This window comes from Biomphalaria glabrata, chromosome 2 (assembly GCF_947242115.1).
Source record: "Biomphalaria glabrata chromosome 2, xgBioGlab47.1, whole genome shotgun sequence".
Lineage (NCBI taxonomy): Eukaryota > Metazoa > Mollusca > Gastropoda > Planorbidae > Biomphalaria > Biomphalaria glabrata.
The window spans coordinates 8,706,140-8,733,348 of record NC_074712.1 but is presented as its reverse complement, the minus strand read 5'-3'; the positions used below and the strand labels follow the sequence as shown (position 1 = coordinate 8,733,348).

Genomic DNA, 27,209 nt, shown 5'->3' with positions numbered 1-27,209 from the left:
AGCTTTCTTTACAGAAAAAAAATAATTTATGTCTAAGGGCAAAGTTTAATTTCTGTCTTATTCCTATCATTTCTCTTCTCCGTTAATTTAGGTTTTTTTCTTCCTTCAATGTCATTGTTATGTAATCATGTTTACAAGATACACTCAAAATTATACATTTTTTAAAAATAAGGTAAACGTTAGTATACCAGTGCCGGAAATAGCAAGTACGGGTCATTGTCAGGGGATTGTTTGTGAAACCTGAGACCCTCTTTAAGCTTCAATATAAATGCGCTTAATACTTGTAATAAATTTAAAAGCACGTCATATTTGTGAACAAAGAAATAAAGTACTTCTGATCTAAACATCATTTCCTTTATTTTCTTATATTTAACATGCATCTCATCTGTCTCTTGACTTTCGTCGTAGGAGTGCCGTGACAGTTCGTGTAACCGAATTCCTCCATATTTTTTTTTTTGCTCAGCAGTTGTTCTTATATTTTGTTAAACATCTTCTAAATATATATTTTTTAATGTGTGGTAAAAAATCCGTTGAGTCTTGCAATACGGTAAATCTGGACCTGCTAACAATCTTCACAATTTGTTTTGAAGTAGTAATAAGATGTGGGTCTATGGCAACGTATAAAGAGAGCTATCCACCCTTGCTTCTGATAATGTTGATGTTGAATCTCTGAGCTTCTTGTGTTTTGAGTCACTCGTATATCGCAGTTATTCTTACATTTTGTTACAAAGCTTATATTAACTCTATCTGTCTGGCTGGTACAAATTTTTAACACGTTAATTCTCCCACTTCCCATTCTCGGATCAAACTGAAACTTTGCACAATTAATCATTTTTGAAGAAAACACATGAACAATTGTAAAAAAAACCCAATTAGTTGATTTATTAGTGGTGACTAACTAACTAACCAATTAATGTTGTTTTATATAAAAAGGGATATAAACTGTGCAGTAAGGAGAGTATGACAACAATTTCACAATTCTTTCCCATCATAAAAGCTTTTTTGAAATAAAAAAAAATATTTTGCTCTAGTTCCAGTAACAGAAGCTTGGAGAGACGAACTGGCGGCATTTACAAAGAGTTTACTTCAAGACAATGAGGCTCTACAGAAAGAACTGTCCGCTGACCAAAGGGCAGAGGAAGATAAGCGACCGCGGTCAACTATGTACTCCCCGGAAACTGGACGGCTTATCCCACCACCGTCTCGCGCCATGTCCAGGGGTGCGTCAAGAAGAGGGCGTGGCAATCAGCAGTTTGTGACCGGAAGTTTGCAGCATATATCTGCAGACCCTGACCTTGAGAATATAGTAAGTGGACTTTCTATTAAAACAAATCATTAAACAAAATTGACGATGACCATAAAATATATTCGTTATAGAAGGCTTCAACACTGACCTCCAACGTCACAACCTGTGGGCCGTTTAGACCAATAGCTCGTCGCCACGTTGTACACGCCTGTGACTTTACAACAAGCTTTGGGTCTAAACTGTCCACAGGGTGTGACGTTGCAGGTCAGTGTTCAGGCCGTCTAAAACGATTGGTCTCCGCCAAATGTTGTCTGCTACTTTCTGATAAAAGGCACTTTGAGAATAAAGAGCTTAAGTAACAGCTCTCTCTCTCTCTCTTTCTCTCTCTCTCTCTTTCTCTCTCTCTCCCTCTCTCTCTCACACACACAATCCTAAACCTCAGAATACTCTGTGAGAAATACCTCCAACACCAAGAGAAATCTTTTCCATGTCTTTATTGATTTCAAGAAAGCTTTCGACAGAAGTTAGCAAGGGGCACTCTGGGCTACAAAAGAAAAGTACAACTTAAATAAAAGCATAATAAAAGTAATCCAGAACACCTACAAGGATGCCACTAGTGCGGTGTAGTTCAACAATAACATTAGGAGACTGGTTTAAAACCCTAACAGTCTATGCGAAAATGATTGCGCGGGGCACAGTCTGGGTAGGGATAAGCATAATGTTAAAATTGGAAAATACATTCGTCTTTGCACTACATTTTTATTAAATGAAAGCTGTCAATGTCGTTTTTTTTAATCGCGCGTAGGATTGGCACCCCAAAATGACAACTTTGTCTATTTTTCAGGAGATTTTTATGAGTTTTCAGGAGATTTTAATAATTTCAGATTTCCAGGACTTTTTCGTATATATTACAATTTCTGGAGATTTCCAGAAGGTCCACGAAAAGTATGAGTTATAATGTTTTAATTTAATAATTTAAACCTACAATTAGCGCGGGACCTATGACAGTGCGGGGCCCACTGCGGCCGCATAGGTTGCAGTGGCCTAAGGCCGGCCCTGAACATTAACAACATAACACTGATAAATTAGAACAACGTCAGCCGGCCAAACATAATAACCACGTTGGCAACACTTTCGCTTCGCACCATTCTATCTTGGATGGAGGTTGTTGATATTTTATACTCCATACTCTATCTAAATATTCGTGTCGAAAATATTGAAACCTGCTTTATTTTAACCAGTATGGCTTACCAAACAGATGACACATGGATGGACCTTTTGGGAGCCGCATCTGAGTTTGTGTGAAACACAAACTCACTTTGTAATCTCGTTTTGTATACAAAGGCGGAAAAGGTGACCTAATAGATACAAGCTTAAGCAGTTGACTAATCCAGTTTGAGTAATACTGCAATGAAGTCTAAAACCAGCTATACAAAACGAAAAAAAAAGGAGAAAAAAAACAACAAGAACGGTTCCTGTATCTACTTGATCCTGTGTCATGATCCAGCACTAGAGAACTATTAATACCCTACCCTAGAGGGACATATAATACAATAGATATGGACTTTTTAAAAAACTATAATTTACTGTAGGGACAAAGTGCTCGAGAAGCTAATCAGATCCAGTGAGTATATATTGTAGCTCTATAGAAATTTGTTTTCACTCGAAATGGGCATTCTCTCAGCTGGACAACGTTCAGGCGGTTAGCCGTTTTGCTGGCCATAATATGATCCGTGTAACTGTTAGCAAAGTAACCCATGAATGGCCAGGTTTCTTAGGAACTTTATTACTATTATTTTTTACAAAGCAAAGATCAACTCACTATTGGTCTGGTACAACTCGTGTACACGTTATTTCTCTCATTTCCGATTCTCGGATCATGTTGAAACTTTGTACAATTATTCGTTGTCCAAATACATGAATCGATCCAAAAATTAACCAAGTAGTTAATCAATTAGTGGTAATTGATAATATTGTTCTACATAAAAAGGGAGATACATCTTGCAGTATTGAGAAAATATGCCTGTAATTGTGCGATTCTTTCCCTATATAAGCTTTGTTTTTAAAGAAGTTATTTTTTCTATTTTGCTTGTTTTTTTTTTTTACTGCAAAGATATATAGACTACAGCTAACTATGTAAGCATTTGTATCTACGAACTAGTTTTATTCCTGGACCACAATTTGAGAATCTTTAAATTGAGCCGCACAACTCAAGCCCAGGTGGGATCAAAGAACCTTGTCGGCGTGGATATGTTCAAGAATTAATTGAATATCTCTAAGTCTCTAAGCCGACAGAAAGATATTCTCTTGATTACATTCAAGTTTGCAGTCTCGTTAGGAAAGAAAAACTAGGGCACGTGATCTTTACATTTCTGTATGACGTAAGATAATCACGTTGGGTCTGCGTCTGTGAAATCAATATCTGAACACATGAGGTCAACGTGATCTTCTAAAATATTTGTTAAAAATTTTTACGCCTTTCCCTTCCCTCCCCACCCCCTAGTATCACTTGTATATTGTCTCTCCCATTTTTCATTCAACGAGCCACCCCCCCCCCCTTTTTTTTCTGTAATTTTAATCTGCATTTGATCCCGATAGAGGTCGATAGAGATCGCTTTGCCTAGATGCGCCTTAAATCCCAAAATAAGAGAATAGGCTAATAGTATTAGAATTCTTGAAAAAATAATCTATTTAGACATTTCTTTTGACAAAACAAAACAACGGACTAGCAATTGATGCAAAGTGATATAGGATATGTTCTGGGATCCAAATCAACGCTATTTTATTTTTCTTACGGCAAAGAGTAAGAAAACTGGTCAACCAAATTTGAATATTTCATTTAAGTCACAAGTGAGAATGCTAAATGAAACTTAGAGAGAGAGAGACACACACTTTCCAGTACATTCTGCTCCCAGAGGTAATAGTTAACATCAGTCGATGATTAACTTTACGCAGCCACTTTAAAAAAAAAAAAAAACTGCTTCTCGATCAAATGTACTGTTTCCCCCCCCCCCCCCCCCCAATATTTCCATTTGTTATCAAATGCATACTTCTAGTTCATAGCGTTTCCAATCGATTCTTCGTCTTTTTACGTTGACTAAACAGTTGAATGAAAATATAGACTGCCCATTTCTTTTCTGTCTCTAGATGTAAAGAAATGAGACAATGGCAGTGCTAGCGTCTAGCCCAACGGTTCTCAAATCGGAGAATACGTGACACCTATTATTCTTTGCATCAGTAGACAAATTACGCCAGTGAAGGAAAACACACAAAGATTAAAAAAAATAAAATAAAAGTTAAAATTAGGAGTGGATAAAAAAAAGTATAGGATAGTTTCGAATTGGTTCCAGCAATTAAGAATGTTATAATTTTAGTTCTTCCAATCTTAAAAATCCAGCCGCTTATGGAAACAATGAGAACTTTCTATTGACTATTAGAACAAAGTAAAAAAACAAACTGTAAAAGATTAAAAACAACAACTAAATCTTCTGTTTTTCTTTTCTTATTGTCTATTTGAGTTTAGTTTGTTACCAGAGTCCACTGAACCCTAACCCTAACAAACAAACAAACAAATAATAATATCGAATATCTTTTTTAACCACTTTCCTATTAGAATAAAAAAAAAACATGCATTCGAAGTTGAAGTGGAAAAAACAGTGTATGCGCAGGGCTTACATAATGTGAGAACCTCTGGCAAAGCCTATCAGGACTGTAAGGAGTTTCCCGATTATTGCCCTCCCTTGACAACCCACGCTGAGTAAATAGATCTATGATTTCTTGTGTAAGCAAGCCACACTTAGACTATTGTGTAAATTTACATATATTTATAAAAAGGTGCCAGAAGCTCAAAGAGTGATATGTCAATTTTCGTGCGGCCCACTTATGCGAAGTTCATATCTGGCATTGAAATTGCTAAATGAAAATTTTAAAATAAAATAGAATGAGAATTGTGTAGAGCATAGCGCTGTATGAAGGAAGCGATTGACTTGTAGATGGACTACCGTGGTACAGCGTGATGTATTCATTTACCGTGATGTGTTCAATGTAAAGCTGTAAAGCGTAGGCCTAACTTGAAAGGGAGTGGCACTTTTTCCACGGTTGTGTTATTGCATATCAGAACACACACAGAGACACAGACACAGAGAGAGAGAGAGAGAGAGAGAGAGAGAGAGAGAGAGAGAGAGCAAGAAAGAGAAAAGAAGAGAAAAAGAAAAGATAATTGATTCACATCCCAAAAAGAATCTTCAAATATGCTTCGATTTTATCCAAATCTCAGTCACATGGTGACACAGATCATCTGCCGGTTCTTGCCTTTTTGGTCTCATTTATTCTATTTACTGCTTTTCTTTCCAATTTAATTTATTCGCCTAAATCTTTTTGTACAATTAAATAGTATTTAATAGTCTAATGAAGGTCACATCAAGCCCTATCTACGTCTAATTTAATATGATTCGAAATAGTGGACGTAAGCCTAAGAACCTCAGTGTTTTTTTTTTTCTTTAAATTTTAAAACCCCTAAAAAAATTAATCGGGAGAAATTATTGAAACAATTTCAATCTAAAAAATGTTTGAGTGAAAGTAAACACACTTGTTTGTACAATTTGAATAGAGATTGACAACGATGACCTCAACAGTGTATTTGCTCAAAACTTAAAATACCAGAATTTGTGGATGCTATCCCCCAAGCAATTAAAACATAACGGAGGCATTTCTTACTGAATGAAACCTTTTTTTTTTTTCAGGTCATGGTTATGTTGTGTCAAATTCTTCAGACAGATGACCTTAACGCTGTGCAGGCTTGGCTCTGCTCAGCTGGACCCAGAGGTAAGTTTTCCTCTATCATTCGGTAAACGTCATCGAGCAAATAAAGTTTGTAGGTTTTAACAAAATGCTTGGTATCGGCTCATCACTAACATAGAACAACATGGTCAATAACTCACAGGGCTTGGCGCAAACTAAGTATATCTTATGCCTTTGATTTTGAATCTTTAGCAAATGTATTTTTGTGTAATTGTAAAGACAAGGGAGGTTTGTTAGTAGAGCCAGTACAATTTGTTTAATTTATACAAGAAAGAGCTAAACTAAATCGCTAGTTTCCAACTTTCTGGAACTTATCAAATGACTAAAAAAAAGTAAAGATCCCTTTTAGACCTTGTGGTCTGTGGCCTACGGTTAACAAGGGTGGCATGTGGCCAGCACAACGACCAACGGACTTTACTTTACCACAACTAATGTCATTTACCCATTAGAGCTGGGCGGACTCAGAAGCGCCCAAAGATCCCGAAATTAAAAATCCCTGGCTTCATCAGGATTCAAACCCGGGACTTCGGTTTGGAAGCCAAGTTTTTTACCACTCAGCAATCGCGCCTCCATATCAAATGACTAACGTACAGATATGTTTCAAGCAGCATATAGAATGTTGAATTCCGAGATTCATTTTCTACATAAACATTCTTTTGCATAAGAATTAATGAATGTAATTCAAGTATCATTAATTTTTAACAGAAAGATTAAATTCGTTTTCCCAACCACAAAAATATTTTTGTCACCAGACGTGACCGGCATTCAAACAACAGCGCCGCTTTAAACTTTCTGTCAACAAAAGAATGAATATGTAGATAAATTTGTATCACACTATTCTTATCACGCTCTAACAGATCGTTCCAAATCATGGTTTACATTGTGTATATTTTAACGAGGGGAGGGGGCAATTTTACTTCCACTGAAAATGAAATTAAGGTAATTTTTTAAACAAGTTTTTTTTTAAAGATCATATAAAATCGATATCTCTTAGGGTTAACACATATTCCCCAGAGCACTTACAGGAATTGATTAGCACTCTTAAATATTTTTTGGGAATAAAACCGTCTGGAGTATATCAAGTGACTTCTCACTGAACCACTTTAGTAAAGATCAATACATGCTGAGCACGAAAATTCCCTTTGTTAATTTCAGAGAAGGAACTAGTTATGGGCCTTGTGAAGACTGCCATTGCAGGCAAGGACGAGTACTACAAACAATATCCTGCAGAATACATAACAGATAACGGAAGAGAAAAATTACCTCCCATTAATGGGAAGTCCAGTGGTGAGGTTAACAGGTAATTCATCTTAGGGAGATTTGGTACACGGTGGAAGAATGAAAGAAGAAATATCTTGCTAAATTTAAATTTTTATAAAAAAAAAGGGGGAACGATCTGAATTCAAACTTATGGCTCACACTTCCTCAAGCCGACATATTAACCACTCTGCTATTGAAGTGATTATGAAAATAGAAGATTGTATAGTTATCTATTGTTTGTTTTAAATTTACTTTAAAGCAGCGACCTATAAAGGGTTTCATATTCAGCTTATACCACCACTTCAGTCAAGTACAATTTCTTTCCCTTGTTCGAGATACCAAATAAAATAATTACTTACCAATATATTTATTTTTTTTATTCCTATGTCATCAGGAAAAAGGTATAATTGTGCAAAATTTCAACTTGATCTGAGATTGGGTGTGGGAGAAATAGCATGTACAAACTTTTTTCCAGACAGAGTGAGTTGATATAAGCTTTGTAAAAAGTAATGTTATACTACTAAGTCCATCAAACAAAAAGTAATGTTATACTTCTATGTCTAGACTTGTGCTTGATGACACAAAGCCAGAACTAAAATCAGAAGTATGGCAAAAGGTTCAAAATGTTGAGCAGAAACAAGAAGTCAATGTTGACACCATTACCAACCAGACTCAAGAAACCCAAGCAGCTAGTTCAGGTAGAGTGTTTGAAGTAGAAACTTTTAATTTAAATTAAATTAAAAAAACATTTAACAGTTTCAGAATTTATTTTCTAGCATATTAATTATATTGTGGATCTAGTAAACATTTCATACTATCATAAGTATTTTTGTAAAATTTAAAAATGTTTTAATTTTAGACTGATTAAAAGAAAAATTAAATACAATTTTTTTTTACAGCAAGACAATTTTGTACTTTTAAAAATAAATTTAATAATAAATATTTTTTAGGATTTAATTTTTGTAAAATGAATTTATATTATGGTCCATGAGATATGGTGGTCAGAGACAACAGTCACTGTGTATTCAAATGTTAGTGACCAAAAAAAAGTCAGTAACAAATGGAATTTTTTTTTTTAATGTAAGCATAACATTTCAAATATCAATATAGACTTTTGAAAACATTCATCTTGAAGACTTGCTCTAGAAAAAAAAAGAATTAGAATAAAACCAGTGTGATAAGCCTTTTGGTTGCTATTTAAATTCTGTAATATGACTACATTGGTTCTCCTCACTCTTGTGGGACTCCCATCTTCCAATCCCTGTCCACTTACTTTTCCAGCACAAGTTTCTACTTCTAAGTATGTGAACCACCCAAAAACATGCAAATGATAATTTCAAGCTAGTTCTTCTAGATGTTTAAAACCAACCACAAAAAAAACTATATTTCAGAGATCCAGGAAGCCTCCCAGCCAGTTAAGCCAGCATCACCAGTACTGAGGCGATCAAAGACTACACTCCAACCAGCAATGCTGCAGCCCAGACAGGAAAAATCATTCAGTGCTAAAGAGAAGACGGACAGCACAAAGAAACAGAACCAGGCACCTAAACTTCAATTAAAGTATTCTAAAGCCCAGCCTACAGACAAGAAAGAGCCCATGTGGTCTCAAAACCAATCATTAAATACATTTTAAATCTAAATACAATTCCAATGTTTAAAAAACAAATGTTCAACACTTCTAGCATTAAATATTTCAAAATGTGATCAATATAAGAAATACTGACAGTTCTATTTTAGTTATTTTAAAGTTCTATAATCCCATTCTTACAAAGAGATGATGTGATATGTATGATCTGAAGAGGTTAACATTTTGGAAGTCTCCAAATTAATATTAATGTTTAGTGGTCATAATTTTACAGGATTACAAAAAAACAACACAAAAAAACAGCCCTAACCCTAATTTCAACTTTGATTTAAAGCTGCTTTGAAATCAGGAAAATGCTTGATTTTTTTTTTGTTCAATCCAAAAATTTAATTTGGCAAGTGTTGATACCAGTTTAAAAATTGTACATGTCTTGATGCATGACAAAAAGTTTAGACAACAGCTAATTTTGCAAACGATAGAATGGAAATATCCCAATATAAAGGAAGGAGTTTTATAATCCTAAATTCTATAACAATCAGTATTATTGTAAAACTGTGATATGATCTATTAATTACATTAATTATTATTTTAAGTAATATTATTTTTTTTATTTAATCTAGAGTCTCACTGAATAATACAAGCTATTTTTGGAAGTTTTGAAGCTTAAAACACAGTATGCATTTTTTTTTTGTTTCATGTACCGGGTAGTTACTTCTAAAATATTTTTTATTTTGCAAATTTGCATAATGATAATCATTAATACAGAATTTTCATCTTTAAATGTTAAATAATTTTATTTTACAATTTTATTTTAAGTTACTGTATGCTGTGTTATTGTATTTTAATCAATTGTGTCAAAATGTAAAATAAAAAATTGAAATAAAAAAAAACTAAAACAAAATGTATTACCTATTGAAATAAATGAACAACTACAAATGATTGCCTTAAATAAATATAAAGCTTTTTATGTATATGGGGAAACATTATAAATTTACATTACAAAAATTACATCTTAAACAATGATTATTAAATTTATTTTACAATATAAAAAATATTGTATTAACACTGTTTTTCTGGTGCATTTCTGGTCAATTCAGGTGATGATGAAACAATGTGAATATATTATGTAATTTTTTTTGTCTACAGTTTTAAACAGGAAATATAACAGCCTAAAAGAAGACAAGTTAATCAAATGTCCTAAAATAATTTATTTAAAACATTACAACATTAGCAAGATAATCAGAAATAAAATCCATGAAGCAATATATTTGACAGCAATAAAAACTACATAAAACTGTGCTAGCTAGTATTAGCATCACTACACAATAGTCCATCACCAATTCCTGCAGCACTATTGATTTCACTAATTATGTCTCCATCTATTATCTTTGAACTTAAAATGTTCCCATCAACTCTTTTCTCTTCTTTCTGATCAAGTTCTGAACAGTCTTTCCCAAAATTGTCATTCATTTCAGCACTCTTATTGAAATCCGATTGTGCTATTGATTCAGAAATATCTTGACTAGAACTTGGACTCTCTAACAAAGTTTCTGATCCATCTCTTAAGTTTGTATCCTCTTCTTTCTGATGACTTTCTCCTGCTTTGGGATGGGCTTGCATTCTTGGTGGCATCTCAGACAAGAATGCTTGCTCCCAGCTACCACACTCTGTGTACTTCAGTAATATAGAAAATACTGATATGTGGAAGAAAAGAAATGAAACCAAATAGTATTATTTTGCATAAAGATAAACTGGCATCATATTGTAAATTATAAAGAATATTCCTGGCAAGATGTATAAGCCCATGAGACAATGGCTATAGAAAGACTAACTTTGACCACTATACAAACATTAGTATTAAAAAAAACAACTTTATTTTACAATTTGATCTCAGGTACCCATTTCACTGATCCAAATCAGACCAGGATTCAAACATTTTTGGATCAGCTGAGAAGTACTTTATTAATTAGACTTTAAGTACAAAAAGCTTGCTTGTAAACAAAATATCTAAGTGAAGGACAGTGGAGGGACTTAACAGAAAAATTGCATTGAAAAAGATAACTTCAAAAAGTAATACAAATTCTAGCTAGTAAGTTAATAACATTTCCATTACCATGATTGATTGCCAGAACCTTGCGTGTCTTCATGTCAAGATATTCTGATATGGGTAATTGGGCATGAGCAATACCTTTCTCTACTGCAAGCTTGTGGCACAGGCCCTGAAATCAACACAATTTTATTTAGAATCTAATTCCAAGAAATAAAGTATTATTACCAAGTGGACACATTTAAAGATGGATAAATCCATTTTGATAATAAGCCCCAACATTGTCAAAATGACATGATTTGTAAAAATTGAGTAACAAACAAGGACTTTACAAGATCAATACAGATTTTGTTTGCACATAGCAAGTATAATAGACTAAGCAGACATAAATGATTCCTTCTTCTTTGTATCCATGTATCATTTGAGAGGTCAAATAAATAATATCTGAGATGAACTGTGCAGTGGTTTCCAAATTAGGCAGTTCTTCCCATAGGCATTATCTTTGTGAGGGTATTGGCTAAGTGACTCCAGATAAAGTGATATTTATGACTGTTTCCTTCAGACCTGCTATTTGCCACAATGTCTGTTAGGATTTGTGTTGAGCTGAGGAGCCAGGAAGAAAAAATGACTGTATGCTAAATAAAAGTGGCTTCATTAAGTACAAACTGCTAGTTATAATGTTTTCCTGTCTGACAGAATGCTAGTAACTTGGTTTCAGTTCATCTTGCCCTATTTCAAATAGCTTCTTTCAATACAAATGTCACCACTGACCATGGGATTGCTGGGGTTAACAATTTAATTTGGTTATATAGCAAGATTTCTTCTTTTTGTTATGATGCAGGATTTTCAGAAGAGCAAGTTTCACTTCCTGCTCAAGAAATCAGCACTAAATAACATTTTTTTTTCAATTGAAATAAAACCATCAGGTCTTTGGTTTAGATTGTCAAGTGTTCGAAAGGAAAAACTGTTTTATCTTAAGCAAAATGCCAACCTTGTGTTTATTATGATCTACAAGACCTCCTATGACATAGACTTTGTCTTCTGACAGGGACGTAAGCACATTAGGTGATTCACTGGATAGATACACCAGACTTTCTTTTGGGAACAATTCTTCATAGCTTTTGCTTTCTTTATAGATCTGAAAAATTAGTGAAAAATAGAATAAACAAAACCCATAATGAGACTTTGGTTTCAATGTTCAAAATCTTATAAATAAAAAGCTGGTTATATCTTACATCCCATCCTTTATAATCTCCAATGGTATCAAGTCTTTGCTTCGCTTTACCACCAAGACTACACAAGTAGAACTGAAGAAAAAAAGCAGGAAAAAACAAAATAAATCACAACAAAGTAATAAGAAATAATGGACTAAGGTTGGCACTAGATTTTCTTCAAAGACTTGTGGGATTTACACCTCTAGCTTGGAAAAAAGTAGCTTAAGATTAATTGTCATGGCATGGAGCTGAGGGTGTCAAGTTTCTGGTTATGCAGCAAAGAGAATAACAGACAGCAAGACAAAAAGAATCTCAGAGTTGTATTGCAAAATAAGCTGAATTAGACACAACCAACTCATGCCTGGGATGGTATTAATTATTCTATCAAACATTGGACTCCACGTCTATATTTTAATTATTCTTATTAAAGAGTGAACTTCACATCTATATTTTAATTATTCTTATCAAAGAGTGGATGCCACATCTATATTTGAAGTATTCTTATCAAAGATTGGACTCCACATCTATATTCTAATTATTCTTATCAAAGAGTGGACTCCACATCTATATTCTAATTATTCTTATCAAGGAATGGACTCCACAACTATATTTTAATTATTCTTATCAAAGAGTGGACTCCACATCTATCTTTCTGCAAGAAAATAAGGTTATGCTCATCTTTAATTAGGAAAGAGAAGCTTTTGAAATGGGTTTACTGGGGAAACCCTATGTTTACCAAAACACAATTTTGGATTTCAAACCTCAGAACTTCTAGCTCAGCAGTTGAGCTAATTATTCATGCAGCTATTGGTCTCTAAAAAATTTACAATGTTCTTAAGTAAAATATTTATAATTTTTTTTTTAAGTTCATAAAAAATCAAATATGTTTCAAAAAAATATTTGCTGTTTCAATAGCAGGATTTAACTAAAAGTTGGCTGCTATTTGGAATAAACACACTCAAGCACAATTACCTGAAGGGGGTTGGGTGCTCTTCTGTTGGAAGAATAACTGTGCTGTATTTGACAACTTAAAGAATTCACATCCTAAAATAATATGGATGAAAAATATTAAAGTGTGTTTTCAGCCACAGACACCATTTTGAGAAAAAAAAAAAAAAAGACAATTACAACAGAATAATACAAGTAGAATGGTATGATTTAATTGAAGAAGGTATCAGATATATCTTTCAATGATCTCACAGCCTATTGAACTTGTTCTAAAAGTGATGTGATGACCAGTTCCCTCCATTTATTTGTTATATACCTTATATTTAGTCTGATCCAGTAGGAGATTTGACCAGTATATCATCTCTCCTAACATTCTTTGAACAGATTCCTTTCCCTATTTAGAAATGTCCTATCAAGTGCTAATGATCCTGTGGCACGGTCATACCTCCTGAGTGAGCATTCTTTAACAAAGGTCATGAGCTATGATTGGTCTTTCAATTATTTCTCATCTGAAATGCAGTGTCTGTATATAGTGCCTAATAGTTTCTTTTATATCTTCTATCTCCATAAACTGCTGAGAGTCTAAGATAAATAAGCATATAAAATGTAGCCATGAACACAGAGCCTGATTTTTGTCATTTTGAGATGTCTTAACTTAGCTCTGTGAGTGCCAGTGAAGTTTAGTCAAGCAGTACAGGACTAGATCCTTCAATAGAGATAATTCCTAGCTTCTCATATCTAATTTTAATTATTTAGAGGAAACCTTTACCTTTGACATATCACATTCTAAGCAGGAAGTTATCTTCCCTTCTGGATTTTTCTTTTACCTACTAAAACAAAAACACTAAGCTTCATAGAAAAGAAAGAACCAACCACAATATTTTAGTTCAAACCTTTTCAACCATGTATTCATCAAAGGAGAGATCAATCACAACTCTAATTTTACAGGATGAATTTTTCATTGTGTTTTTCTTCAGTTTTTTTCTAGATGGGCCAACATCTTCTCCATTTTTCCTCATCTCAGCAAGCCTCTCCTTTCTCTTCTGTTTTGATGCACGTCTGCAAGTTAGTCACATCAGAAACAGAAATTAGAACAACATAATTCGGTAATAGTTTAGATACCCAGAGACATTTACTGACCACCATGTTCTTTTTAAGCATATTTATATCCCTTATCTATATTAAACTTTTTTTAAAGAGATTTTTGTTCTTATGCTGTCAACTTATGCATTTTTAAGTGTATTTACTGAAATGAAGGTCTAAAAAAATGTTAATAATAAATTGATGAAGTTGTTTCTTCTTTTTTTTCAATAACTTTTTCTAAAAGAGTATTTTCAAATTTTGTTCTTATGCTATCATTTTAAATGAATTTTAATATTAGATCTAATAGCTGCTAGAAAGAAAGACAAAACAGCAACAGAAAAATGTTGGCAAGTAATTCAAGGGCGATAGTCTAGTAGTATTAAGCCTTAAAACCAAAATGGCTATTTCCAATGACAATATATGGTAATAAGAAATAAAACTTAAAAAATTATATTTTAAAAACTATTTATCTCCGAGGAAATCAAATTACATATTTGTAATCTGCATTTTTTTCTGCATATTCTTAAAATATAAGAGAAACCTGATTTATCGTTTCTAGTCTCGTAAACTAATACCCATAATTCAACATATTATTTACTAAGAACTTGATTAGTTACTTTATCATGAAAAATAGCATAAAGTTTATTTATGCTATCTTTCATCTACCTACTAAGTTAACTTAAGTACTAGCCTTACCCTAAGTTACTACTTTAACTACTAATGGGAGTACTAACTAGGAGTCTAGGTCTTACTAGATCTAGGACTTAACTTAATAAGTAACTAGGTAAACTAGGTTCTATAACTTCTACCTCTTTTCTTGTTTTATTGCTAGCCACTTTTCTCTTTTCAGTTGTTTTTTAAGCCGAGACTTGGAAATTGTGGGCTCTGTGTCGTCTGTGACATCTTCTTTTCCAAATTTTTGATCGTCACCACCTGTGGTACTGGCACTACTTTCATTCTTTACACTCTGACACTGAGATGTCTGAGGCTGAGTCGCCCGAGGTTCATGTCCAAGGAGCGTTTCTTCCACTAGATCTATTTCCTTCGAATTGTCTTCCATATTTTTATTTCTTATAGTGTAGAACTAGATCTAGTAATCAAATAAATATAGATTTTTATCTATCATGTTATAGATTCTAAGATAAATATTGATTTTTCAGTAATAGGTAAATATGGTTCATGTTAGCTCATGGACGCTGCCATATTGTTTGTATTGTCATGTGTTATGGGATCTTTCATTTTTTGGTTACTAAAAGTGATACTTTTACAGACAATGGAAAAGTTAATCAATTAACTATATTTTATTCCTTATTCTTGAAGAACTACAATATAATTTTTCATTAAAATATTAAAGAGTAAAAACTTTTAGACCATTATTAAAAGAAAAAATTAATACATTAGATTCTATATAATAAGAACATCATGCTCTGTTTAAAAATAATTCGTCTTTTTCATTAAATGACGATCTCAGGTTTTGTTAAGTAGATTTAGATCTACATAGACCTAGATGGCTAGAATGCTGATTACGGAGCATAGATCTATTCTATAGCTATACAGATCTAGAATTAATATGTGTGATCAGTCTTTTCACATCTGCCCTCTTCATTCGGAAATTTAGAACGCCAAAGAAATAGATCTCTTTCTAGATCTATGTCTCTCTATTGGTTTACTTAGAATATTAGATATAGAGAATCTAGGTCAATATTTCACAGTACTAGAATAGCAATCAGTGACGTGTTTAGATAGTCATCACTTATTCATTCAATAGCAGATGTCACATAATTTCCATATTAATAGTCTGATAGATCTATTAATTCTATTCTTAGTGTAGCTAGATCTAGAATCTAGATACTATAGTAAAGTTATATAGTATTTCTAGAAACTAGGTAGTATGTAGATCTAAATAATCATTCATTCATTGTATTAGATTTAGTATATACTGATTATTGATTATTGAACTGTTGTGTTGAATTATTGCTATATTGAGCTACATAAGTCATAAGTTACTTAGTACATAGATCTAGATCTAGTCATGCATAGAGCTTTATTAATCTATGAAAGTTTAATCTTTTTAGTGTTTCGTAGGCCAAGCACAACCACAAATCCACAGCTGATTTGGTTTTGATTTTGGAATATTTTAGTTTCTTGAACATTGTGCAAATCTAGACTAGGCTAAAGGAAGGCTTATTCATATTTTATTTGAAACTTAAGTATTACAGTATTCTGATTATTTAACCTGTAGAGTAAAACTACCAGTAAATACAGAATGTTTGCTTGCAATTTGTTGATGATATTATTTACACTTTGGTGTGCAGTTTTACCTGGTGAGTAAAAACCTAGAACTAAATTTAAGTTTATATACTTTCTTTATGTATGTATGTAGCCTAGCTTACTTATTATATTATGATATAATTATGTCTGTTTACATAGAATGTGCTGGACTGTCAACTTTTTCATTTTAGTTCAAACCCTTTTGATGTTTTGTTTTCTTTTTATAAGTTTTGGACAATACTTTAGAAATGAAGATTGTATTAAATCCTAGTTCAAACCCCCTGCATGACATCACTGAATGGAAGCAGGCCGGGGTTTGAGCTCTGGACAATTGACAATTGTGATTACAGTTTGAACTCCAAAGCATCTATATGACCAGCAACTAACTGTTCTGTCTGTCATTCTCTCCTAAAGTGCTGGATGTTTGGTTAGGACATCTCATTTCTAAAATCACAGATCTCTGTAATTTACAAGTTATTTTATTTAATTTCTTTATTGATCCATCATCACTAATGAGTTTATGGTTTAAATGATTTTTAGTAGATATTATCCACATTACAGAGTGTGATAAATGTTCTAATCATTTTAACATTGGATTGAAATCCTGCTTCTATCACACCTTGTCACATGAGGCAGATTAGGGAAATTAAGTACAATTATCTTATAAGAATAAACTAATATATATCACACTGAAAGCAAAAGAAGATAATTTTAATGTGTTCTAGATTTACATTAATTTATTCCTCATAGTAAGTGATTTGCTGAAATATGTAACTTTAATGTATTTGATAGTAGATCCAAATCTAACTAAAAAAAAATAACAAAAAAAGAAAAACAGAGCGATTCGTAGTATAAATAAATAGTTGTGATTTTTTTAAACTTCCCATCCTAAATCCTCCTTCGTAAAGAAACAATAACTCACAATCCATACACAAGAATATCAACAACATAAACCATCAAAAGTTGCCAGCACAGCGACCAACCACCTTTACTTTCTCTAACTGAAGTCAGTTACTCATTAGAGTTGGGTGGACTCAGGGGCACCCTGAAAATCCCGAAATTGAAAATCACAGTCTTTACTGAGGTTCGAACCCAGGACCCCAGTTTCGGAAGCCAACCGCTTAACCTCTCAGCCACTCCACCCTTTATAAAGAAACAATATCCCATAATCCCTACACAAGAATATCAACAACATAAACAATCAAACTTGGATCAAATTGATTTGGAAACAAGGTTTCAGTGTCTCTGTATTAAGATACTGGGACATTTCATCATTTTGTGTGCATCGATGCTAAAACATTAACAAATACTGTGTCATCATCAACAGGTAATTCATTGCAATATGATCCTTCAAGAACATATACATATAGCTATCAGACGGACTTATTATTGAATGATGCCAACAGCAAGAGGCTTACATCTGCACAGAAAGATGTTGGAGTTAACTTTACCATTAGATTTGAACTGTCAACTATTTATAAAGATGAAAGTGTACAACTATTTAAACTCCATGTGAGTATGCCTCTAGTATATTGAGACAGAATTATTTGATTTGTTGTTAATCTTGATGTTGGACATTGATATTGCTTGCTATGCCTTAAGCACATTGAGTGATACCCAAACTACAGCCCACGGGTCTTATTTGGCCAGTGATTCCAGACTAACCAGCCCTCTGAAATTCCAACCCACTGTGCATATTGAAGCCATTGTGCTCAATTTTATAGGACTCAATTATTATTTGTGGTGATGCTATCCATGACAGGCGTTGCTGATATTGATACAGTCCCCAAGCTAAAAACAAACTTGTTGTGTCTACTTGATTTCGACATGCAGCAAGCTTATTTATTCTTGATATAAATAAACATTCTGTTTGAAAACACTTTATATGTCAAAATGTCATCAGACTGCCTTCTTTGATCATAAGATTGTTGACCAGAAGATATTGTCAATATCCATTGTTAAAAATTGTTGAAAATAATACTTCTGCATAGCTGCTAGTGCATGATTTAAAAAATACTGCATTTAATTGAAATAAATGATTGAATATTTTCTCATTAATTCAAATTAAACGTCGCATTATAATCATATTACACAATTTTGTGTCCATCGTTATCTCTTGAGGTTTACAAAATTAAGTGTGCATATCATCGGAAACATTGACAATAAAATATACCTGTTTAAGAATAAAAAAAAAAAGAAGGACTTTATTAATGGTGTGAATCTCTTAAAAATTTAAACTTAATGGTATAAAAAAAGATTCAATGACATGGCTTGGCTGATGTGGCTATGCCAATAAAATTGAATTTTGCGTCTTATTTGTGCATGCATTACTTTTTTTTTCATAACAAATTATATCCAGTTAGCCAGAGTTTTCTTTTTCTTTGCTAGTTGAAGTAGCATACAGGTAGGTTGCTACTACTTTTTATGTGTATAAAACCTTTATTTCGGTATTTGATATTTCTTTGCTTATTGGTTAAATGTTTTGTTGAGGGGTTTCTTCAAGAACTTATTTCTTTTGCTTCTTTAATCATTATTTAAATGTTTGTTTTGTGTCACATATTTAATGCTCTAATTAACAATGTTGCAGATGTAGATCTAGTACCTTTTTTAAAATTTAAAACATTAAACGCAATTCTATTCAAATTTCAAGAACCCTAGTTAGATGTTTAATTGATCATATAAACTAATATTGAGAAAATGGCTATATTTAACTATGCACAGATATATTGTAGTGAAAGTATGAAGATACTTATTAGTTTAAATTAAAGCAGATTGCTTTTATAAATATATGGAGGTGTGAGTAACTGGATAGAAAAATACAGTAGACAAAAAGTTTATACAATATCCTTTGATTTTCCCCTTAGTCCAATGATTCCTATATATCTGTGTCTGTTTTATTTTTCTATTCAGTATAATTCTTAGTAAGTTATTAAAATTGGCTAGCATAATGAGACTACATTGAACCAGCTTCTAGTGGTGTTGGTTAGAAAGTCAAATCCACTGCTATCATCAAGTCACTATATCTAGGTCAAGTGATCACAAGGTCAAGTGCTTGTGGACCTACTTAGCTAGATGTTTGCATGCATAATCCAAAGGTTAAATGAATGAACACATAGTCAATGGTAACATAAGAAGAAATATAAATAAAGATAAAATGGAGGAAAGAAAAAAACTTTCTTCAAAATTAGTTTTTAACTTGTTTGATCAGAATTCGATAATAAGTGATGAGCTACAAACAACCTATTCCAAGCTTTTATTAGAATTACTTTAATAGTAAGGAATGGGCTACAAGTAGACCTGTTCCAAAGGTTTTATTGAAATTAGTTTGATAGTAAGGGGTGGGCTACAAAATACCTGTTCCAAAGCTTTTATTAAAATTAGTTTCATAGTAAGGGGTGGGCCACAAAAGACCTATTCCAAAGCTTTTATTAAAATTAGTTTCATAGTAAGGGGTGGGCTACAAAAGACCTATTCCAAAGCTTTTATTAAAATTAGTTTCATAGTAAGGGGTGGGCTACAAAAGACCTATTCCAAAGCTTTTATTAAAATTAGTTTCATAGTAAGGGGTGGGCTACAAAAGACCTATTCCAAAGCTTATATTAAAATTAGTTTGATAGTAAAGGATGGGCTACAAAAGACCTATTTCAAAGCTTATATTAAAATTAGTTTCATATTTAGGTGTGGGCTACAAAAGACATATTCCAAATCTTTTATAAAAGATTAAGATTGAATCCATTAAACAATAGAAGGGAATTGGGAAATCAAGCTTCACCCATAAGTTAAGCAAAGTTTAAACATTAAGTTAATGTAAGTTAAATGGACAGCAGTATGGACATGCACCAAGCTGTGGGGAATCGCCCAGAACAGAGTCTGATGGCAAAGCTCTGTTTTGGCCCTGTGCTCCACAGGGAGTCAAGAGGTTTAATCCAGCGCTAAGTAAAAGATGAACAATGGAAGAATGATATAATAATAATAATCTTTATTATCCATAAGGACATTTGTCTTACAATTTGTGCATTACACCAAACAAAACATGATAACTAAAGTTAGATGTTGAAGTTGAGAATACCTGTTAGACATCAAATCCAACTTGTTTTCATTATTTTCTTTTTATAAAAGCATAATTAAGTCAAAACCTAGAACGGCATCTAACAAAATGTAACATGAGATATGACCATTTGATGTTGTTGTGTAGCATTGAATATTTATTATGACAAGGAATGACATTCATGAACTCTTGCTACCAGTGCAGTCATTGGTGTGGGAAATGGGCTTGAACCTCTGTAGTATTAACATATTTATATGTGATGAATATAGTTCTACTAACAGCTGTTACTAGCAGTTAAACGGTGCCAATCAGGGGCAAATGCTGGCAGAGTTGGGTGTCCAGAAACTCAGACCTTTGCTGTTCCTCTCCTAGACACCAAAACCTTAATTCAATTTTGACCCCATTTCCACAGTTTATGCTGTGTTGCTTGGGAGGGGGGTATATTGAGTAAACATTAAAGCATTTTTTTTCTATGTAAAAAAAAAATCACCTATGCCTATGGCACCTCTGGATACAAGTCACTGATTATAGTACGATTTTTGTTTTAAACTAATTCTGTAATACTAACATTATATCTTTTTATTATAGAATTAGAATTTATTTGGTTTTATAGATGTATCTTCTAACAATACACAATTCTTAGGTGTCTTTTAGGATTTATAAGAATAAATGTGTAGATATTATGCAGTCTTTACATTCACATTATCTTGTATTGGCTACAAGCATCCAGGCTTATATCTGTAAATACATCTTTGAAAGTATAATTTTAAAATTTTAAATGCTAATTTAATAATTCTATTTTTCCTTTAATAGATGGCTTTTAGAAATAATAAATACACATGTTCAATTATTTTCTTTAATAGTGTAAACAAAACTATTGTACTTAATGTGTAATGAGACTCTAGATGTTTATGTGACTGTAGCTCTTAACTATTTTACTATTTATTTGGGTCATGGGGGATACTTTAGTTTTATTAAAAAAAGAAGAATAAAACAATTTGTCCAAAAACCTAATTGAAAAAAAATCTGTTTCCTTAGTAACAGTATATTAACAATAATTGTATTGATGCTTTTGCTACATACACATATTTATTTAGATGGATTGGGGTTTCACTTTTAATACACTCGCACAAAAAGCAATAAAAACAACTCAATAATTGTGTTGAATGTTTTATCTTTACAAAAACATTGATCACTATGTTATCCCCTCAGGTTCTTTCTTTTATTAAAATCTTTTTTTTTTATTAACACTTTGAGTCAACATCAAGTTAATGTCCAGTGAATTTCTTCTTAACTTTAGCTCAACCTTTTGTAAGATCATTACAGTGTAGATCCCTAGTCCTTTTTGAATACTTGTGACTCTATTCACACAGTTGATTCATTGTGTTCAAAGAACTGTCTATATTCATACAGTTGATTCATTGTGTTCAAAGAGCTGTGTAGACCAATTTCCAGTCAGGGTTAAATTATGTGTGTCACTAGTTCTTCTTAATAAATTAGAATATGCAGTGAAAAGTCTCTATTAATGTAGCACATTATCTACTCTAACTTTCACTTCAAGCTTTATCAACTTGCATGTTTAGTAATCTCGTGTTGTGGAGACAAAATACTCTTGTTATCAACTCATTATCTTTCAACTTGACACAGTTGAATGTACTCGTACATACTAATATCAGTTACCTAACGTGATACTCATTCATATGATAGATTTTGAATAAAATGATTAGTATATTATCCTCAACAATAATAAAGTATTGTTTTATTGAGTTTGATGTTGTTTTATTTCTCATTTCAATGTAAATTATTTTCAATTTGAGTAAGCTTTTGAGAAGTGGCGAAAGAAATATTTAAATTGATTCAGTGGTTGTCTTTACCTCTTTGGTTAAATAAAAATAGGCAAAGACACTTTCCTTTCAAAAATATTATTTCATTGTTAAAAAAAATGGTTTCTTAAAAAAAATAAACTAAAAACATAGTAATGTGTATATTTGAATAATTTACACATTTGATTGAAATACCTTATACTTGTACCCAGTGTATTAGTTAATATGTTGTTTGTAAATGTTTTTTTTTTTTTTTTTTTTTTTTTTTTTTTTTTTTTTTTAACTCTGTTTTTGGGGCTAAATTTATTTAAATGTAGAAATCTAGATGTATTTTTTTTTTGGTATTAATTTTATTTATAATAATTAATTTTGTTATTGTACAATTTTAAATTTTTCGATCTTTAAAGTATTACAGTAGAATGTCAATTATCCGGATTAATGGGAAACAGGGGCTATACAGATAACTGAATGTGAAATAGTCTTAATGGTCCACTTCACCAATGATATAAAGAATATTCATATGGAGTTATCCCGCCATAAGTAAACATAAAATACAAGTAAAAAATTTACATGGGAACAAAGCATTATATATTGTAACTTACCATTATTGAGAGACATTATCGATGATCTTTTGCTGCACATCAGCAAGACCACTTAGATAACATACTGCGAAACAGGGTAAAAAAAGGCGGTCCAGATATTTGATGTTCGATTGACTGAGGTCCGGATAAACAACATTCTACTATAATTGAATACTTAATATTTCTCTAAAATAAAATTGGTTATTTAAATCTTTATTTTTCTGAAAAATGCAGAATTAAATTAATTTAAATGTCCTAGACTTTTTTTTATTAAAGAAAACAAAAAATAATATAATAATGATAACAAATAAGTTATCTAGCAACAATAACTAGAAATTTGAAATGAATATACATTAGATAGCTTGCTATGAAGTGATATAAAATATTGTAATACTTTTTTAATAAATAAGGTTTGTAAATGTAATTTTAATAAAATATATGCATTTCTTTATGAATGAAATTTAATACAGATTATTATTTTGTGTGTTTAAGATTACCAAAGCTGAAGTATTTAGCTTACGTCAACCCAACACAAAAAAGGGACTGGAGTCATCTATTTATAACCCAACATATTTCCAGATCAGTGGGGATCTTGTGGAGAAAATTTATTTTACAGAAAATTCTATCTTTAGTCGCAATATCAAAAAGGGAATAATCAATTTATTTCAAGTGCAAGAAAAAGAAGGAGAAAGAACTGAGGTAGGACGTCAGTTTTACACACACAATCTCTAAAGCTTGATGCCCAGTTTCAAATCTTTCTCTCTATTTTTTTTTATTGGAGTTGTTATTCCATCTTGATTAATATAATTCTGGACATCTGGTAAAATAGATAGTAATATGTTAACCACAATGAAACTTAAATTATTGATTCCATGATTTTATGAATCTATCAAAATGACATTTAGGTATGTATGTGGTCCAAATAATATACACCTGATGAATCTTTCTTAGACATGGGAGGTGAAAGGAGTTCAGGTTTTTAGTGTGTCGAGAATACAAGTTCCAGGACCCCAAAGCATATAAAAGTGATGGAAGGATTACGGCACTGTAAACTTTCAGTTTCATAGAAATGCTGAGCCCTCTCTATGACTATAATTATTCTTGAAGTTTGCCAAAGTCAGTAGATTGATCATGTACAACAATTTTAAAGTATTGTGTTCAAGAAAGTCAAGATAACATTTTAGAAGGATAGAGGAAGCTTAAGTGAGATTCATTGCGATATTTGGAAAATAAATTGAGGTCACGTTTGTCAAATTGTTTAATAATTTCACTTTTCTTTAATGAAGGACTTAAAACAAGATGATGAAATTTGAATTGACATCAAGTATGAACCTGGTTTCTAAATAACATCCAGCGGGGGGAACAGTAGTAAAGTATTAAATGCCCCTTTTGCTAAGGATTGTGGTTGCCTTGAGAAGTCTTGAGCACAGAACTCTTGATATACCCTATTTGTATTCCATCCTTTTATTTTCATACGACTTTTCTGTGACCAAGTGTTTCCTATCATTTGTATTTATTTAATGATAAGATTATAATTTTATATATTGTATGAATGACTTTAATGTCTACTCCTACAGGTAGAAGTGGGTGGTGAGTGCTTAGTGAAATACTCTGTTCCTGAGCCAAATGTCATTGAACGCAATAAACTAGAATGTCAAAATTTGGAGATAGCCAACCAGTTTTCTAATTCAAACAAAGTAAAAAACTTTTTTTCTTTTTTCAACAGTGTAAAAAAACACTATCAAGTATACCAGAAACATTTTTATTTAAGTAAATTGTAAATATATTTTTACATTATTAGATATATGCACATTTCAACATTTAACATTCATAGTCACAAATAGGCATTTAATTATGATTTTTAAATATATATTTTTTAAAATTATTTTTTTTTCAAATATGTTTTTCTTGTATTCATTTTTCTTGTAATGCAAAATTAGAAAGTAATTGAAGTTTCATTTGAATTGAAGAAGCCAATTAACAGCAGGATTTCTATTACGTAAGTTGTTTTCTCCACAGGCTCTTGGTATCTCTGTCTACTCCAAGGCGACTAGTGTGTATAAATTACAAGATTCTGTAATCGAAAATGTCTCCAGCACACAGCGTGTCATCACCTACCTTAATATTAGATCTGCTCTGAATGGTGCTGCTTTATCACTGTGAGTAAGGCAGTGCCTGAGTAGTCTATTGACTTGGTAAAAGAGGTTGACAATTGTGCTTTAGTTATCTTTCCTAAAAATAACAACTGGTTTACTTTCAATCTTTATAGACAACTGTTTTTTCCATCTCTTTCTTTCCTTCAGACACTCCACTGTATCCAAAGTCAGAATTTTCTAATATAATTGTGACAATATATAAATAAAGATGTAATATATAGCCAGGATGCTGATTCACGGACATACAAATGCATTATTGAATAAAATAAAATTCAGGTAGAGTTTGTAGCCAAATAAATACCCAACATAATTATCCATAAATGTCCAACATATAGTAATATCTGCAAATTGCTTAGACACAATTTCTACCAATAATTTAAAATGTGTTTGTTAATTGTCTTTATTGAAAAAATAAAACTATCATCAATGTTACAGGAAATTTTCCAATAATATTTGTCTTTGATCTAATTGCTTTTTGTTTGAGATTAAAAAAAAGTCCATCATGACAACTTAGACATAACAAGTCTAAAGAATGAGATCTTTTTAGTGATCACTTAACGTTTAATTTCAGGCAGAAATGGTGGGATTGTTGAAATGATCAATTCTTGATTAATTAATGAAACTGCTTTATTCCACTCACATTACCATTTACAAATTACTACATTTATTACAGTTCCTCCTATTAGCTTATACTTTCTTCTTGGATAGAAATAAAAAAAACCAAATAAAGATGGAGGCTGGAATTTGATCAGAAATTTAAAAAAAATTGATTCCTTTTATTTCAAGCTAAATTTCACAAACAGTAGTGAGTAGTGAATTAGATAGAGTGTTGGTCTAATAACATGAATATCCTGGGTTGGATCTCAATGCAGGCCAATTTTTTCCCCCTTTTTAATGACATTAAAATATGAATGTTTAGTTAACAATATTATTAGAACATTAAGTTGGAATTTTTAGGTATAAAAAATGTTGCTTGTTAAAACCCAAAATGTCAACCAATTATTTTTTTTACATGAATTAGACAAAATCTACAACTTGAGTCAGTCAGTAATGGGAAAGAAGAACCTGCCTTCACATTGGAAGAAGCTTTGTCGAAACTACAAGCAGGTTAGTTAAGGCTTATGAAAAAAAAATAATTTTCAATGATTTAAATCAACCCAAATCTGTAGACTGTCATTTTATTTATTTGTTGAATTTTAATTTTTAGGGACAATGCTAAGTATGGCTTTACTTCCAAGTGAAGAGGAAATCCAGCATTGCCAGGAAGATTGTCAAAATGTAAGTTAAATCATATAGTAAATTTAAATTGAGCTTAAATGGACTTGAATCCATTTTCATTGTTTATTAAATAAAAAGAAATAAAACATAAAACACATTAAGTATATTTTCTTAATTTTCCTTATAAAGCCTGAGCATCTGGCCCAGAGATTGGAAGAAGATCTGAAAGGAGAAAATGTGGCAACTCTCAAATCAGCTAAAGCTTTCATTCAAATGTTGAAAGGTTTTAGAAGCTCAAGTAAAGGCACGCTAACTAAAATAATGACAACTTCAGACAGCTACATTGTGTGAGTCTTTGAGCTTCTAGTTAAATAGTATTATATTTGTATTTCATTTCATTATCATGTCTCCCTCCTTTTGTCCAATACCATTATGGGGGGGGGGGGGGGGACATTTCAGTCTCCCTATACATGCCTGAAATAATTAATTACTAATAGATAATTAACTAATGGGTTAATTTATAATTTTATTGGTTCTTGTTTTATCAGGTAAAAGAAATAATTGTGCAAAATTTCAGCTTGATACGAGATTGGGTGTGGGAGAAATAACGTGTACAAACTTTTTACCAAACAGACAGACAAACAGAGTAAGTTGATATAAGCTTTGTAAAAACAAAACCCACTTATTATAGTCCACATTATGGGATTCGATTAGTTGACACAGTAGTAGAGAACTTGTTAGCTGAGGGGAAAGTCCCTAGGTTTTAATCCTGATAAATACTCAAATTTTTCAAAAGATTTGAGGTTGTCTCTTCCATTATCTTCTTTTATCTGTTAGGTAATGTAGAGGGATACCTCTTCATATAACCAAATAACTTATAACAATCATTTTAAGAGAAAAAAAGGGGGAATAAACCTTCCTTGTTCTAT

General features: G+C 32.0%; 3 protein-coding genes across 10 annotated transcripts in view; 2 read left to right on the top strand and 1 right to left on the bottom strand.

Annotated features, from left to right (window-relative positions):
• LOC106056939 (protein TBATA-like) overlaps positions 1-9,794 on the top strand; it is a 27,965-nt gene extending 18,171 nt beyond the window's left edge. For all 3 annotated transcript variants that reach the window (XM_056018979.1, XM_056018978.1, XM_056018980.1), the window contains exons 5-9: positions 1,032-1,306; positions 5,989-6,070; positions 7,202-7,346; positions 7,871-8,004; positions 8,698-9,794. In XM_056018979.1, coding sequence (XP_055874954.1) covers positions 1,032-1,306; positions 5,989-6,070; positions 7,202-7,346; positions 7,871-8,004; positions 8,698-8,939 — 878 coding nt within the window. In that variant the 3' untranslated portion in view covers positions 8,940-9,794. The remainder of the gene's footprint in view (positions 1-1,031; positions 1,307-5,988; positions 6,071-7,201; positions 7,347-7,870; positions 8,005-8,697) is intronic.
• LOC106057752 (tRNA methyltransferase 10 homolog A-like) lies at positions 9,253-19,401 on the bottom strand. Of its 2 annotated transcripts, XM_056018983.1 has the most exons (8): positions 19,295-19,401; positions 14,993-15,273; positions 13,994-14,159; positions 13,125-13,196; positions 12,174-12,245; positions 11,930-12,076; positions 11,005-11,110; positions 9,253-10,585 (listed from the first exon to the last, which is right to left on the bottom strand). In XM_056018983.1, the coding sequence occupies exons 2-8, from the start codon at positions 15,241-15,243 to the stop codon at positions 10,191-10,193; spliced, it is 1,209 nt and encodes a 402-aa protein (XP_055874958.1). In that variant the 5' UTR covers positions 15,244-15,273; positions 19,295-19,401; the 3' UTR covers positions 9,253-10,190. The 2 variants fall into 2 exon arrangements, with proteins under 2 accessions (XP_055874958.1, XP_055874957.1); XM_056018982.1 differs by lacking the exon at positions 19,295-19,401 and having other exon boundaries at positions 14,993-15,408.
• LOC106074716 (microsomal triglyceride transfer protein large subunit-like) overlaps positions 15,657-27,209 on the top strand; it is a 23,479-nt gene continuing 11,926 nt past the window's right edge. Inside the window, exons 1-9 of one of the 5 annotated variants that reach the window (XM_056018975.1) lie at positions 15,657-15,755; positions 16,259-16,507; positions 17,782-17,966; positions 23,399-23,605; positions 24,484-24,603; positions 24,926-25,065; positions 26,084-26,169; positions 26,270-26,340; positions 26,470-26,627. In XM_056018975.1, coding sequence (XP_055874950.1) covers positions 16,450-16,507; positions 17,782-17,966; positions 23,399-23,605; positions 24,484-24,603; positions 24,926-25,065; positions 26,084-26,169; positions 26,270-26,340; positions 26,470-26,627 — 1,025 coding nt within the window. In that variant the 5' untranslated portion in view covers positions 15,657-15,755; positions 16,259-16,449. Of the gene's footprint in view, positions 16,070-16,093; positions 16,508-17,781; positions 17,967-23,398; positions 23,606-24,483; positions 24,604-24,925; positions 25,066-26,083; positions 26,170-26,269; positions 26,341-26,469; positions 26,628-27,209 lie in introns of those variants that run through there. The other 4 variants (XM_056018977.1, XM_056018976.1, XM_056018974.1 and 1 more) reach the window with 4 other exon arrangements.